The following is a 16699-nucleotide window of genomic DNA, read 5'->3' as shown; positions in this document are numbered from 1 at the left end:
TTCTGCGCTTAATTCTATGTATTACCTCACAGCCATGAACCTTTTTTTTTTACAAAAATAGATGTATTCACATAAAAGAAGTAACTTATTATTTGCAATACTAAATCCACCAGAAGATAGTTCCAACTTTGTTGGTTTATTTTCAACCTGAATTGTATTTCATAGTTTGAGAAATAAAAAAGTATGTTTGTTACTAATTGTGAGAGAAATGTAGAAGTCTAATCTGGGTAAGAAACAGAGTTCTGTTTACACTCAATGTTAATTCCACAGTTACCCTAGTAAGATAACTAGTTTTTCGCTCTGCTATCCACAAAGTGCTTTTTTTATTTATATTTTTAAATATCTTATTTATGTGGTTAGACATGGTTTTGAATACAATTCCTTTCCAAAATTAGAATGGAAAAAAAAAATTCTAATAGTCTAGTTGGAGGTTAGAAATTGTGCAGAATGCTATCCTCTTAATTGGAAATAGTTTCCCTATAATGTATGCTTGTTTATTTTATTTATAAAGCACGCCTGACCCAGGGGTCTCTGGGCGCTAGTGGAAAAGGAGACGGTTACAAGTTACAGAGCATACAAAAATGACATAGGACATATGATACATACAGGGCCTCATTAGGAGGCTTGCGCTGACGGAATGAAGGGGGTTGGTACGGGACCGGGCCCCTTCATTCCGTCAGGGCTGATTACGAGCTTCCCATGGCGGGTCCCGGATCAGACGTCTGGTAAAACCAGACGTCTTTTCCGGGTTCCGCGAGGGGACGAGGGAGGTAACAACGGGACACTTATAATGTGCCCATTGTTACCTCCATCCCCATTCCCATTGAGCCCTATGGGGGCTCAATTGGGAATGGGGAATGGTTCCTGCTAGGAGGACTTACCGGGTCCTCCTATGTCGGAATGACCCGGTAAGTCCCCATTGCAGGAACCCGGTAAAGGAACCCGGTTTGGAGGCAGCCATGAAGCTAATAGCTCCATGCTACCTCCAAATTCGGAATGAGGCCCACAGACTCGAACTTGAGACATATGCTATGAAACAAAAAATGCAATTCTTGCAGTGAAAATTTCAATTATTGCACTAGTCCAGGCATAGGTACAGTCATGAATGAGCAAGTGGGAATGTAAATGGGAAAACTAGGAGCAAGGCTGAGAGAGAAGATAGTAAGTTCTTATTGAGGAGCAGGGTGATGGCACTTATAACTCAAACCTAACAATACATGGCCATGAATTAGGTTTTGCACAAGTTTTCTTAATTAATGTCTAAAAAATAAATATAAAGAAAGGTCTGTTCTTGTTTGCGTTCTATTGTACTACTTTAGGAATTAAAGGATTACCAAGTGAAACCACCATAATTCTTCAAATTATTCTTAAAACTCACGGTTTCCTTCTTGCTTGTCAAACAGTCAAAGCATATGTTAACAGGTTTAAAGAAAAAAAGAAACCAAAGGGATGACATTTGCAAAAAGGCCAATGCATTTTATAGGAAAAATTGCTATTTGTTTTACTAAGCATTTCAATCAGAAATGTTGTACATAGAATAATTTCACCATTAAAATCCCAAGCCATACAATGCGCACAAACATGAAACTCCCAGCGACTAACAAAAGAAACTGGAAAAAACTTGACCTTGATACATTAACACAACTTTTAGAAACAACCAAACCCGAAACCTCCCAGATAAACAAAATAGCACAATACACAGTTGAAGAGAACCTGCACTCCTGGATCACAGACACGTTAGACCAACTAAAGCCCTTAAAACCCACAACAAAGAATGTTGCAGCGAGATGGTTCACAGAGGAACTAAGAGAACTCAAAAAGACAAATCGTAAACTATAAAAGTAATGGAGGAAAGACTACAACCAGTTGGACATAACTATCTACCAACAACAAATTTGGCTGTATGAATCAGCAGTCCTGAAAGCGAAAAGAACATACTCTACCCAGAGAATCCAATCGGCAACAGATCCACAAAAAGAAATGTTCAGAATCATCAAGGAAATAAAAACCCAACTTCATGCAACAACAACATTGTATGCTTGCAAATCTTATGCAACAGTGTCACAGATGCAACAGTGTCACAGACCACCTAAGAGGAAACATTGAACTAATCCAGCAAGCCATTGACGTATCCTGCAGCACCACAAACAACACCCTCCCAGAAACCAACACCTCAACAACCAGCACAACATTCAATCGATTCAAAGCTGTATGTGAGGAAAGATCCAACCATATTCATAAAAGACACCAACAAAGCTAGATGCCCTGGTGACCCATGGCCACCTGATATCTACAAAAAGCTACTCACCCACAAAACAGCAGCCCACTACACCCGACCAATAGCTAATCTATCGCTAAACGTGGGAATAGTACCATAATCATTCAAATCAGCATACATCAAACCACTTCTAAAAGCCGTACCGAGAAAAACAGATGTCCTGTCATCAACAGACCCATATGAAAAATGCCATACCGAGTGAAAATCCTAGAAACTCACGTATACTAAGAACTAATCAACCACGTAGAAAGCAACAGAATACCTGACCAATCCCAGGTTGGCTTCAGACCCACGAGAGGAATCAAATTAGCACTCCTTTACACATGGGACAACCAAAAAATAAAGGCAGATAACAATACTAAATTGGCCCGCATACCACTGAACACATCAACTGCTTTCAACATGATCAAACACCCAACTCTAATCAAGAATCCAGTATTCAAACCACTGCACTACAATGGCTGAAATATTTCTTCACCAACAGAACTAAAAGAACCCACCTACCACCATTTACATCAAACACAAAAAGTATCACCTGCAGCATACCACAAGGGTCAAGCCTCTTACTACTCCTCTTGAACATATATATGACCCCCTAATTAAGCACATTCAAACCCATTTCTCTGGTATTATCAAGAATAGGCTACGCAAACAATCTCTACCCAAGAATGCCCAAACGGCTCACCTAAAAACTGCAATGCATCCAAAATACTGCAGCAAGACTACTAAGACTAAATAGGAGAGACCACATTACACTGGCCCTGAGAGGTCTACACTAGCTACAAGTAAAGAAACACATCAATTTCCAAGCCCTCTGCATTGCCACAAATCACTGCACGGACAATGAGCCAGATTCCTCCAACCAAAAATCACTGATACCAGCCAAGAAGAGATTTAAGATCTAGCACGGTCTCCTAATAGAAACATGACACGGGGGTGTGGCCTGCTGCCTGATAAATGGCTGCATAGCTGCAGAGCTCCGGTCCCCTAGAAACCTTCCCCCAGACGAATGACCTGTCTAGAATAACACTGTGCATGAAAGAAAGGATCCCGCATTTAGACAGTGGAGCTCTAACAAGGGAGCAGACAGACATTTAAGTGCTCCCGGTAGAACGCTGGCACGGGTGAGGAAAATGGCGGTCACCACTCACAGTAATGAGGCCTCGACGGATGAGGAGTGGAGCTGGGAGCTGGTGTGATCGCTGGCAAGCATAACGGAGGCAAGGAGGCATGCTGCAGGCAAGGCGGCAGCCACTCAGGACTCGGGTGGAATACGGGTGTGTGGAGCCTCGGAGCAGCTGTGAGGGAGACGGCCTGGGAGGCGTTCAGTGTCCTATGAGACAGGACCGCTAAAGCGGGGAAGACGCCAGAGCACCCCCATGTAGAGAACCAACAACAGTGGCAACGCTCGGCAGCCGACTTCCCAATGAGTGATGGGCTGCTGGAGATGGCGCTGATACCATAGGTGCTGTGGCGGGGGAAGAAACCATGCTGCAACTGCCATAAAGTCAACATAGCATACCAAGAGCATGCAGGGAAGGGACAAAATGTAAAGGACATGAAATGCAGCCATGAATGACAAGTAAAAGCGTGGAGCAATTACATGAAGGCTTCAAAAGTGCACAAGAGTGATGGGGGCACAGGTCAGCATGAGGTGTCTATGAGAGGAGGAGGAGCAGCAACTGGATGGGCGGAAGGGAAAGATAGAGCCCTATAGAGCACATCAAGAGCATAGGGCAAAAGATGCCTAGAGCCCAGGTATATGGGAGCGTGTCTGGCATGCACAGGAGACCCGAACTGGACTGAGGGTCAACACTCTCTGTCCCTGCAATCTAGCTGGCTGTGCCAGTAGCGCTCCGAGGACATAAGGAGTGCTGAAATAGTGGTTGCCAGACAGAGCAACAGCTTCCCTAGAGGTGGGTGGCCAGGCAGGCATCACCATGACTTGGACGAAAGTCGGCATCGGGCGTGAAATGGCCAAAAGCTGATAGCAACCCCAACCGTCTGCAAAGGTAAAAGTAGCGACAGATTGCAGACATCGAGAGAGAGAGGAGAAGTGGCGAAGGTGGGAAGTGTCACAGAGCAACCCCCTGCAAGTAGAGTAAAGGGCAAGAGAACAGTGAAGGAAAGCGGAGTCACCAAAATTGGACCTAATACTACAACAGTTTGCCAAGCTTAACAAAGCCATTGCAGGGATGGATGCCAGGGTGAGAGACATGCACACAGAAGTGTTGGCAGTGAAGACGGACATGAGGAGTCTGGAGAACAGAGTGATGGAGGTGGAGGTGAGAGTGGGCAAGTAGAGGAGGTGGGCGATAAGGAATACACATTGCAGGCGCAACTCAAGGCGGTGAAGGCAGTGTGCAATGAACAGGAGGCTAGGAGCAGAAAATGCAATGTGCGCTTCTTTGGGTTCCTGGAGAAGGTTGAGGAGGGAGACTCAGTGGCATTCTTAGAGAAATGGTTACTGACAGCATTAAAGATGGAGTTAAGCATGCCTTTAGAAATACAGAGAGCACATAGGATTAGAAAAAGGAATGGTACAACGTGAAAGCATCCTGACTGCTCATTGCATGCCTGCTGCAATATCAACATGTCAATCAAATCTTGGCACTGGCTAAGAAAAGGAACCCAAGGATATGGGAGGGGCATGAGATATACATATATCGGCGGACTACTCCAAAGAGACCATGGAAACTAGAAAGAAATTCTTGGTGCTCAGACCACAACTGAGAAAGCTGGACATAAGATATGGGTTACTGGACGCTGCCACAATGTTGATAACGAAAGGGCAGAAGATGCTGGAGTTCAGAGAGCCGGAAGCACTGTGGGAATTCCTGCAGGAGCAAATGCCAAAATCTATAGACACATCTCAAATAGAGCGCAGTGGAGAGAAAAAGCATGATGCGGTGGCCACAGGAGAAGGGCAAGATCGGAGAAAGTGGGGGACTTCAGAGAGAGTACCAGCAGACAGGAGAAAGCTAATGGCTGAAAGACACGCTGCACAAAGGGGGACCAGAGGGGAGAGGCAGAGAGAGAAGTCCAGGTCTCAAATAAAATCTCCCACTTTAAGGACCAGAGAAGCAGAGAGGCAGAGGGCAAAGTGAGAAGCAGAGGAGGAACTGGTCAGACATATTCGGGATTGGTGCGCAAGTATGGCAAAGGAGAGGGAGGAAGCAGAAACGGAAGGGATGTCTGGGGGAGGCGAAGGGGGGGTCGGAGGGGCAGGCGAAATGCACCTCTGAGGAAAATTATGGTTAGAGGAGGTGGAGGGGGTTAGATAGCAGGGTATGAAGAGGAGTTTATGGCAACAACAAAATGTGTGGGGCAGGCGGGAGGGAGGGACCATGAGACCTCCAGGGGTGGGGGCCACTGTATATAGTTACTCAGCACATGCTGGGACATTTAAGTCTGATGTGAAACATCCTTTGAGATCCCAGTGGAGGGTAGGGGTTGGGGGGTTGAAACAATCAGAGTGGTTCTCAGTAATTGATCTCGGCAAGCCTGCAGATTGCGTAATAGCCTAGATGTAGGTGTCAGGGGAAAAATAAGAGAGGGAGGGAATGGTGGATAGACCTTTGAATGTCATCTCTCTTTATTGTAAATGGCCTCAATCACTGTGTCAAGTGCAAGAAGGTTTTACAATACTTGAATGCAAAGAGTACAGATGTGGTATTGTTACAAGAGACTCATCGGCTGAAAGCGGAGGCTGAGAAACTGTGTAGGGGATTGGTGGGGAAGGCGTATCACAGCTGCAGGGAGCTAGGGAAAAAATGTGGGGTAGCCATTCTCATCCGGAAGTCTTTGCACACAAGGGTTAGCAAGGTGTGGACAGACAGGGAGGGCAGGCTGGTAGCGATCAAAATGCATTTTGGAGACTCCAAGTTAGTGTTTAGGTCAGCGTACGGGCCCACGGCGGATAACCAACCCTTTTTTACATACCTCACCAGGATGCTATATAAGATGCACAAAGTTAGCATAGTGCTAGGGTGACTGGAATTTAACTCTGGACCCATTCTTGGACAAGTCAGACAGGCACGTGGATGGGCTGAGGAGGGAAAGGGGCATCCTAAAATAGGTCATAATTGACCATGGGCTGGTGGATGCATGGAGGCTCATAAACCCTTCAACTAGGGAATATAAGTTCACGTCCTGTGTGCATGGCACGCAATCAAGAATACATTTCTTTTCAGTGTCACGGGGAGTGGTGCTAGAACTAGCGTGGGGGGAAATCCTCCCAGGGGGGATCTCGGACCTTGAGCCAGTCTTGTTAGCGCTAGCGACTGCAGAGAAGTGCCAAGGGTCGAAGAGGTGGAGGCGGAATGTAAGTCTACTGAAGAATCCGACAGACAAAAAGGAGGTTGATGAATTCTACACACCTTTAATGAGCCTTCGGAAGATAGAGCGGATGCATTATGGGCAGCAGGGAGGGCATACCTGCAGGGCTTGTTTATTCAGAGGGGGGCTTGGAAGAAGAAGGGGGATGAAGAGAAATTGTTGGGGTTGGAAAGTGAGGAGAAGGAGCTAACACGCAAGTATGAACGAGAACCCAGGGATGAGAGACTGCTGGCACTGATGAAAGCAAAGTATGAAATCCATCCATACTTCACTAAGAAGACAGAATATTCCCTTTTTCGAACACGAGCCTCCTACTATGAGTAAGGGGGGGGCGCAGGGTTGCTATTAGCAGCACAACTCGTAAAGAGAGAGGAACAGGGGGTAATCACAATGATAGAGGGAGGCGGGTGACACAGGTAGGGGAGATTTTGCAGGAATTCTGCCCCTTCTATAAAGTGCTCTACACTGCTAGACCTAGAATCACATCAACAGTTTCTAGACACATTACCCTTACCACGTTCAGAGTCAGGGGATCGGAAGTGTGGGAAAGCATTGTGAATATGAACAGTGGGTGGTCACGGAATGGGGATGGCCTGCCGGTAGAGTTTTACAAGGTGGGGGTATGAAGCTTGCCACGAGGCCGGTGTGGGTGTTCAGTGAGACAGTGGCGCGCAGGTGTTCTGGGCATAGTTCAATGAGGCGCTAATAGCAGTGCTCGCTAAACCAGGTAGGGACCATCTTGTGTGCATTAACTACCGTCCAATATTGTTGATTAACGCGGATATCAAGATTTTAGCCATGGTGTTAGCCTCAAAGCTGAAGAGGGTCATACCGAAATTGATTAATATCAGACAGGTGGTGTTTGTTCCGGGCAGATCAGCGGGAGATAACATCAGGCAGCTATTAGATCTATTGTGGCAGGAAAGAGAAGGAAATGAACATGGTATAGAGCTCTCACTCGATGCTGCGAAAGCGTTCGATCGGGTGGAGTGGGGGTACATGTTAAGAATGATGGAGCACTTTAGGCTAGGCCATACGTTTATTGCACTGGCTGATTGTTATACAAATACCCTAGTGCCAGAGTAAGGAGCAATGGCTCAGAATTGGAAACTTTTGAAATTGGCAGCGGGACGGAGCAGGGGTGCCCGCTCTCCCCCCTATTATTCTGTTATTTATTTGGCGTTGGAGCCACCATCCATCGCCATCAGGAGTAACCCGAATATTGAGGGAATAGAAACACTGGTGAGGGAGCAGAAGGTACTTTTGTATGCAGATGATGTCATGCTGACACTGTCTCACCCGGACACCTCAATGCAGGCGCTGATGAAAATGATTAGGGAGTTCTCATCCTTCTCCAAATATAAAATCAACTGGGAGAAGTGTGAGGATATACCCCTAAATGGCAGCACCCGTAAAGGGTGCGCGCAGGCAACTCCAATAGGGTGGGTGCTGGAGCGGCTTAAATATCTAGGGATATATCTGAATAAGAGTCTGGAGCACATGATTAGGGACAATGTGGAACCAGCATGAGAGAAGGTGCGTGGGAATTGGAGAGGTGGGCAGGATGCAATCTATCCATCTGGGGAAGGACTCAAGTAGCTAAAATGGTGACGGCCGCCTGGTTGAATTACGCATGCTACCCAAGAAAAAGCTGGCGAGAAAGATGAAAAAATAATGCAGGGCATCAAATCATTTGTGTGTGGGAGGACAGACCCTGGTTGAAGGCGGACAAACTATATACGCTGGCGGGGGTATGGGGCCTCAGGTTACCTCAGATGGACATGTACTATGTAGCCCAACAGCTATCCCAAGTGGCAGAATTCTTTCGAGAAGAGATGCGCAAGCCAAGCTGGATGATATAGTGGCAGAGGATTGGGAAGAAGCAGGGGCTAGGGGTTATATTTGGGACAGGGGAGAGATAGGATGCATCCAATAATCGGTACAAATATTATGGCATGGGAAAGAACTCACGCATGGCTTCAGGTGGATGGATACTGGCATCTGGAGGCCCCTATTCAGCAGAATAAAAGAACACAAATAGGGGGGTGCAGGTTCATTGGAAGAACTGAGAGGATGTGGGGATATGGAAAATGAGGGATATCCTATCGGGGAAGGGGTGCAAGCCGTTTCAAGATTTACGGGTCCAGTGGGTGCTGGGAGTGGAGGAGGGTTGGAGACATGGGCAGCTGAAACATTGCCTGCAGAGGAAAGTCAGGAAAAACAAAGGGGAAAATAGGGAGCTCACCACCTACAACGATGCTAGAAAAAGGGAGCTGGGGAAGGGGGCTAGTGGGTAGACTGTACACAAAGTTGATAGACTTACTGTAAATGAGAGTTGTTAGGATGGGGTAGTGTAGAAGTGGCAGAACTTATTGGAGGGGCAGTTCCCTGAGGAGACGATGCATAGTATTTTTCACAGTTTTGAGAAAGGGGTGACGCAGGCAAGTTTAAAATGAATGCACTTTAAGATCATGCAAGTTGGTATTGGACCCCGAACAGGCTGGGGGCGGCCCGGCTTGCACGAGATGACAGGTGCTGGAGATGCGGTAGAAATGGGGGAATTTAGGACACATTGTGCCTCATTACAAGTGTGCCGGTCTGGAATCATCAGTGCTGGTAAGCCTATCGGCACTGTTGTTTCTGGACTGGCAAACTACGGGTTTGCTTGCCAGAGCCACTGTGCCTGACAGTGCAGACCGTGCCGGACACAGCGTTCATTGTAAGCAAGCCGTAACGGAAGCACTGGCAATGTTATTAACTGTGCCACTGCTTCTGTGTTCCTCATTCCCATTGAGTCCTAAAGGGAATTACAATTTACCGGCGCCTGACTTTCTGGAACGCTGGGGTTGTAATCCCCCGGTGTTACTGGCAAGCCAGGTGCCAGTAAATCTTACAAATCCGGCGGCAACGTGCCGGTAGCACCGGCAGGGTTGCCGCCAGACTTGTAATGAGGCCCATTATTTGGTACTGCCCAGGGTTGCAGGGCTACTGGTTCGGAGTATGGGAGAAGGTGCAGAACACTTTAAGATTGAGAGTTCTAATAAGCCCAAGACTGTGTTTACTGAAAGACATGTCACTGATACCAAACGGCTACATACGATAATGTCACTGCACAAATGTCGCCATGCAAATAATTTGCTGAAACATTGCTGGTTTTTGCAGAGACATTATTACATGGAACATGCGGGGGACACCCCTGCAACCAACCAAAACCTTTTTTTTTCAAGGCGAGCAGGGACAACCCCCACAACTCCTGCTCCCCCTGCAACATTATGTACGGCATATATATATATATATAGTGACATTATTACCTGATACCTACCAAACACAGCGTGGGAGGGTGAGAAGTGGAGGAGCACAGCACTAATGGTGGCAATGCAAGTAATCCTACAGTTCTGGAAATCGATTACTATTCCAAAAGTAAATTATTGGGAACAAGAAATGATTAGGGTAGCCTCATATGAGCGTTTGATCTACAGTGCGAGAGACAGGGAAGCAGACTTTCAGTTAACCTGGATACATTTCTTCAGGGTCCCTTAATTAGATTGGAGGCAGTGAGAGGAGGGGTGGAGAGATGAGATTGGTGGCAGGCCCGAAAGTGAGGGGATGGAATATGGAGGATAGGATGGGGGAGCGTTATCAGAACATGGCCGGGAGACCGTCACACTGTGCCGGGATAAAAGTAGGTTCTGTTGTTCTTTTTATGTTCTTTATAGTTCTGTTTATTGGTAACGTTGGGGGTGGCAACCTTGGGAGGGAGAAATGTAAGGTTGGGACAGTGTTAAGTGTATATCTCTTTATAGCATGTCCAGGAGGAGACTGCAATCTGCAGAGCTAATACCATGGCCCTACATTTTAAGACGCTGTACTTTTCGGAAGGACTCAACCCAATCAAACCAAGTTTTATCTGCGCGTTCCGTGCTTCAAAGTGCTTCAAGGTGGGAAGGGAACAAGGGGATATCATCGTCATTCTTATGCCTTGAAGATTTTGAATAATCTAACAGTAATAAGTAGCATAGGGGGTTGGGGGAAAGAACATACAAGACATAAAGGTAGGTCAACAATGTGCCTATGCATGCAGGCAAAGCCAGCTAGGTAGCGGAGATAGAGGAGAACAAGACAGACAGACATGCTAAGCCTGGTACATACAAGGTTGTGCAAGTGTGCAGACAGAAGTGCGAGGGAGGTGGGTGGGACAAGTGTACCTAGTCCAGCAGGGGCAGGGATTAAGTGCAGAGTGGGTGCTGCTCTCATGGAAGGTAATTCTGAGTGCAGTAGTGTAAGACAGAGTGCAGAGGTGCAGAGGCCCGGAGGTAAGTGCAGGACTGGTGGGGGAACCTGGCACCGGTGAGGCTCTGGAGGTGCACCAGGTGACCAGTCAGCTGACTGAGCCAGTTGGGGATGAGAACGAGAGGAGGGAGGCAATTGTAAAGAATTCACACGGTATTGTTTGTTATTGTTCTGTTTCAAGCTCAATTTTGTAATTATAAAACTAATAAAAACTATAATGGTAAAAAAGAAACAAGACACTATGAGAAAAGAACATTTAAAGGAACTGCCTTCTGCCGTCTGATAGCTGAACTATGGAACTCGATCCTGAAGGAAATAAGAACGACCTAAGACCACCTATCTTTCAGGAAACTACTAAAACCTTGGCTATTCAACCCATCAAGATAAACAGAGACCAACTATACACAACCATCCCCACGAGTGGGCCACCTCAACATCATACAACGCTTGGTTCTCCAAACTCTTATCCCAGAACAATAAAAACACAGTATAAATCCTGCAGAAAGAAAAAACAAAACAGCTGCACAATATCAAGAGACCACCCAAAACCCACTAACCATGTCCCTTTTCTCTCTTCCACACCCATACCTCTTACCTACCACACACGTCTGGGTACCTAGTGAAACAACCCCACCAAAACACTCAAACCGCACATCACTCTCTAACCAAACTACAAACCCAATAAACTCCAACACCAAACAACTCAAAAACTGGGCAACGCCCTTCCGCAAACAAGAAACCACAGTGCAGAAAACAAAGCACACCCAGAAGGCTCGCACTCACACACAGATGCCAGTTGCTCTGGTTCTGGACAAATCAACAGATGAGCACAACATCTATTATATCCCTCTTCCCTCACTAACCGGCCCAGCCCACTTTGCCTTATAGAGCCATGCACATGGCAGTGGTGCGCGGTATAAATCAACTTAACATAACATGACATAACATGGCTTGCATCAGACACTTGAGAACCTGTCTGCATTTGAGCATAGGACCAAGTGGGAGACAAAATAGTAGGAAGCAATGAAGCTAAACTGAAAGTATTTGCACAATTACGTCCCAGGGTGGACAATGGTACAAACATGATATATCCAGAGGGAACACAGGTCATTGGTAATGTCTGTCTTGGGAATAGCTCGTAAATTGAGAGTCCATCAGCCTTCAGCGATGGTGCAGATGAGTGATCCTTCAAGTCAGAGTGCCACTCCTGGGGTTTTTCTTTAATGTGCTTGAGGGATAATGACTCTGAGGTTAGCATCTAGAGGTTATAGTGGTATGGTGGAAATGTGGATAACAGTCTGAACCTAAGGAGCCCCACAGTTGTTGTTGGTGATGGTGAGGTAGTGGAGTCTCCCAAACTGGAGGGTATTGTTGGGATTCTAGCAAGATATTGTTGGTGCCAAGAAGGCAGGCATGTGGTCTGAATTTATTGTAAAAATTATGATTAAGAAATTGCAAAATGATCTGTAAATCACTAATATTTGTGAGTGAGGTGTAGGGTCCTAGTAGGCAGTGGTCAAGGAGAGATGTTGTTCTTCCACCGGCAACAATTGGAGGTTGTAGACACAGGACTGTTGAATTGGCAGTGTAGGGTATCGGGGTGTTGTGAATTGCTTTTAAGTGTTTTGTGGGGTGGCAATATGAATACCAATATGAGAGAAGGCAAGTTCTTAGAACAAGAATACTATTGGAAACGAGGAATGGTATGGTGGCGAGAGCGAAAGGAGGAGAGAAATTGGAGGTCAGATGCAGTTGGTATAGTACGGGTGGTGATGAGAGGGACGAAGAGGAGTCAAAGAACAAATCAGTTTAGGAAAGCGTGGCAAAGTTCCATTGGCTGGTAATCATGAGGGCAAAAGTCTAAGAAGAATATGTGAGCATATGAAATGTGTGAGCGACCATAGGTTGGGGGCAGTCGGACCGCTGTGTTTGTGCCAATCACTGGCAAAATTTACAAAGAGTAAACAACTGCAGTCAATCTATGATGACATTGGAGCCCTATCTTAGATTATGCGCTGGTGTGTGTCATTATTTCTGAAGCAGGGGGCTTTCCTGCTTGCCATATATTGGTCATAAGCAGTAACTGCAGCATATGGAGGGAATTTGTGGTGGAGTGACAGAGGATTCCCTCTTGCTTAAGACGGTGCTTCTCCTATTGATCCCAGCATTTTGAGAGATGAACCAATATTAGAAACATTTAATGTGAAAAATGTATGTTTCACTCTATCTGCTGAGTCTGTCACACTATTCACTAAAATTTAAATTGCCACTAATTTGTATCCAGGTAATGGTCTGGCTACATGGTTAGCATTACCAAATTATTCATTGTCTGCCTTTGTTTGATTGCCTTCCTTTCTGCAGCTCTTTTTTGGTGGTGTAGTAAACCAGGAGAAAAGCCTTGTCCATAAGCAGAACTTCAGAGGGTGCCTGGAGAACATCTACGTCAACGGCTTCTACATCGCCGACATGGCACGAAGGAAAAAGCCGTCCATACGCTTTGGGGTAAGGACTGGGGTAATTGCAGGGTAACTGATAATGCAGCTAGGATCGCCTTAGCCTGCCAGTGGCAGTGGGATGCAGCAGCGGGAAAATCACAGATTGTGTGGGAGTTTTTGCCTAATTAACAAGAATAATGTTAATATTATCTGACTTGATAAAGCTCTTCTTGTCTGATTCCTCCCACTTCTCAGTATTGTAATTACAGGTGTTACTGTTCATCTGTTTAATGTTACTTAATGTTTAGACCTCACAAAGAAGAAGTGCTAAATTGGCCCTACTTGGATTGGAACCTTTGGCCTGTAGGCTGAACAAAGATGTCTGCGGTGAGCGTTTATCTTCCCGAGCTTTCCTGCTGGGATACCATTTAGTTGTGTAAAGGTAGCTAGACTCTTTCATTTGAATGGCAATTGAAATAGACATCATATATTGTGTGCTTTCCAGAACAAATCTAGTAGTATTGGGTCCTAATAGGTCTGCAACTATTTCCACAAATCTGGAAAGGAAGCATGTCAGTACTTTACAATTTTTAAAGGTTTTGTAAATTGCCAGGTGCATAATTACATATCATTGAGGCATTTGTATTAATGCACCACCTAATTCTAATATTGATAACAATCTACTAGCAGAAACTGGTTTTCTATACATGTTTCTAAAACTGCCATTAAAGATGGCATGTTTTACTTCATAGCAATCGATCTTTGTATTATGCATACCAAGTGTAAGGCAAGCTCCGATCAAAATCGTAAAAATCAATCCAAAAGTGCCAAAAAATGAAATGCTTGAGATATTAGAAAAACAAAATGTTTATAACAGCCTATGCAGGGAATCATTTGAGAAGACATTCAAATTCACATTATAAGATGGCCGGTTATATAGCAAATTACTGAAAGGAAAAAGACAACAAATGTTACAGTATGATCACGCTTTCCACGTTTTCCATTGGCCATCTTCATTTACACTAAAGGTGCTTCCATACATTTCTTAAAACCAAAAAATTGATGGGTGGAAGGTTTCACATTAATCTGAACCACTGGCATCGCTCTATGGGCAAACTTCCACGCAACCGTTTTGTAGCCCGTCTGCGTCATTGCAAAAAAGGTCCAGCCATATGCAAATCAGTCAGGTACTGCCACCAATGGGAGCAGCCCTGTCCGAACTGCTAGGCCAGGTCTGCTCTGCACAGAAAGACAAGCAACACCAGACATGTTTCGGCCTTGTTGGGCCTCCTCAGTGAGGTGCTCCTTGGACATACCCTCTCTCTGGGACCAAGTCAATTGTCCCTTTTGTAATGACTTGGCAGGCAAAGAACAATGGTCTGGAGGGTTGCCCAGAGCAATGCCAGAGGTTCAGATTGAGTTGAAACCTTCCAGCCATCACCTCTTTTCTTTTGATCCATACCTTTCTTAACTCAATTGGTCTATTTTAAATTCATGACTGAATTGAAATGTTAATCAGTTAGCTTATTTGCATTTAGATCATCTCCTTTCACACGTTTTCTCATTGGACAATACTCTTTTAAACATGTATCGTTCATATTTAACTTGTAATTGGTTGCTCCAGGAGGATTTGGTGTGGAGTGAATGACTACGTACATTTCAACCAATGATTATGTGTGATGTGATGTGACAGTGTGACATTCAAAATGAAATTCTTACATCCTTTCTCATTGACCTAAGCATTTGGCACCATCTCACCGCTCTCACCATTGCAACCTGCTCATTGTCAACCCACTTTGCAACTCATCGTTGGAAACATTACTTGCATGTCCCTCCTATTCTCACAATTTCATCTGTCCTGTCTCTGACCCTATCTGCTGGAGTTTAGCTGCTTGTAAACTTCATTCTCTTACAATGACATGGATATCTTTGTGTATAAATATATATGTATATATATATTTATATAACTTGTGATCTTATAAAATTGTCCTTACTGCTGTTATGTACCTGCTATGAGAGTTATGTGTGAGCTTTGGTAAAACATCACTAACTCCTAATTGATTCTATTTCATGGGTAATGGTGCTTTTCATGAATTCTTTCTCAGCAATTGTGACTCTGTTAGTGTGATTCATCCTACAAAAGGCATTGTTGTGCTATGGTCATTCTGTCTTAACTACCATACTTCTTCGTTTCTTGTCGTTCAATTCCTGCCAACTATTGACCTTCATTATGATACGTTTTAATGTTCTGGATAGGAACCTACATTGTTATATCTATTTTGAGCATTCACTTGGGTACCCAGCTAAGCTGATGTGTTTTGGCCACTCAGTGTGTAGGGCATTGCTCTTTATCTCCTGTGTCTGATCTCGCTTTTTGTTGCTCTTTCATGGCCTCACTAATGCAATTTAGGCTTGGGAAGATGTTCGCCCCCTTGCCTTAAGCAATCACTGTGAGGCATTCAGCCTCTGGCTGTAGGAAGTTACAACTTGGAATGTGTGTGCCTTTTTGCAAGGGTCTGACTGATGTCCTCTGCTGAAGGCCTGATGGGGGGTTTCAAGCTTCATTGATAGCTAACTAAATCTCGAGGCCTACATGTACAGTGTATTAAGTTAATGTAAAAGGTGGTGATCATTCATTATCATTATGAATACTTTTTCTATGTTCCCCTAACTAATGTTACATGATGCTGTATCTGTTAAGGACACACAGTTATGTCCATCTATAGGGTGTATGCATTAGGGCTTAATGAAGCATGGCACTAGCGCCTTGTTGGGGCTATGAAGGAAAGCCTTCTTTATATGAGGCTAATTGCTTCCAAGTTGTTTACCTTTTCGTACTGACTTTCGCAGCTTGTATTTTCACACACGTTTAGGTGTTGGATGTATTCCCCGATGCTACTGTAATCCCCAACATTCTCATACTCCCCAACACAAGTTTTGTTGTCCAAGTTAATACTTGGAGATGTAGTTATTCCATGCAAGCTGTGGACCTTTCCCCTTAAAGTTGGCAAAGGCGATGTATTACTTGTATGTTCATGCTTAACATCAGGTTGTTTGTTTTCACCAACTTGTCCTTCAGCTGAATCAACAATAATGCTCTATCACATACACACACACACACACACACAAATGCACAACTATGCTGTGAAAAACAATAGACCCCAATAACCATTTCTGATCTGCAACTGAAATTTCTCCATAAACATTCAGTAGTTACTTGAAACCACATGTGCCATAAAAGTAGAAACCATTTTAAATTGGTCTGCTGCAGGGACGTCATTTCACCGAAATGCCAGGGGCAGTGGAAGTGACATCACACACCCAATGACATCACATATTGTGGAACCATATTACCTTT

General features: G+C 44.9%; 1 protein-coding gene across 1 annotated transcript in view; it reads left to right on the top strand.

The window, feature by feature from the left end:
• The window catches only part of CNTNAP1 (contactin associated protein 1), a 419356-nt gene that overhangs the window by 191845 nt on the left and 210812 nt on the right, over positions 1-16699 (top strand). The window contains exon 7 of the mRNA XM_069634419.1: positions 13268-13408. Within this exon, the coding sequence (XP_069490520.1) occupies positions 13268-13408 (141 nt within the window). The remainder of the gene's footprint in view (positions 1-13267; positions 13409-16699) is intronic.

The sequence above is a fragment of the Ambystoma mexicanum genome, chromosome 13, assembly GCF_040938575.1.
Source record: "Ambystoma mexicanum isolate Mex_15411 chromosome 13, UKY_AmexF1_1, whole genome shotgun sequence".
NCBI classification, from domain to species: Eukaryota; Metazoa; Chordata; class Amphibia; order Caudata; family Ambystomatidae; genus Ambystoma; species Ambystoma mexicanum.
The sequence above is the reverse complement of the archived record's forward strand: the minus strand, read 5'-3'. Positions and strand labels throughout refer to the sequence as shown.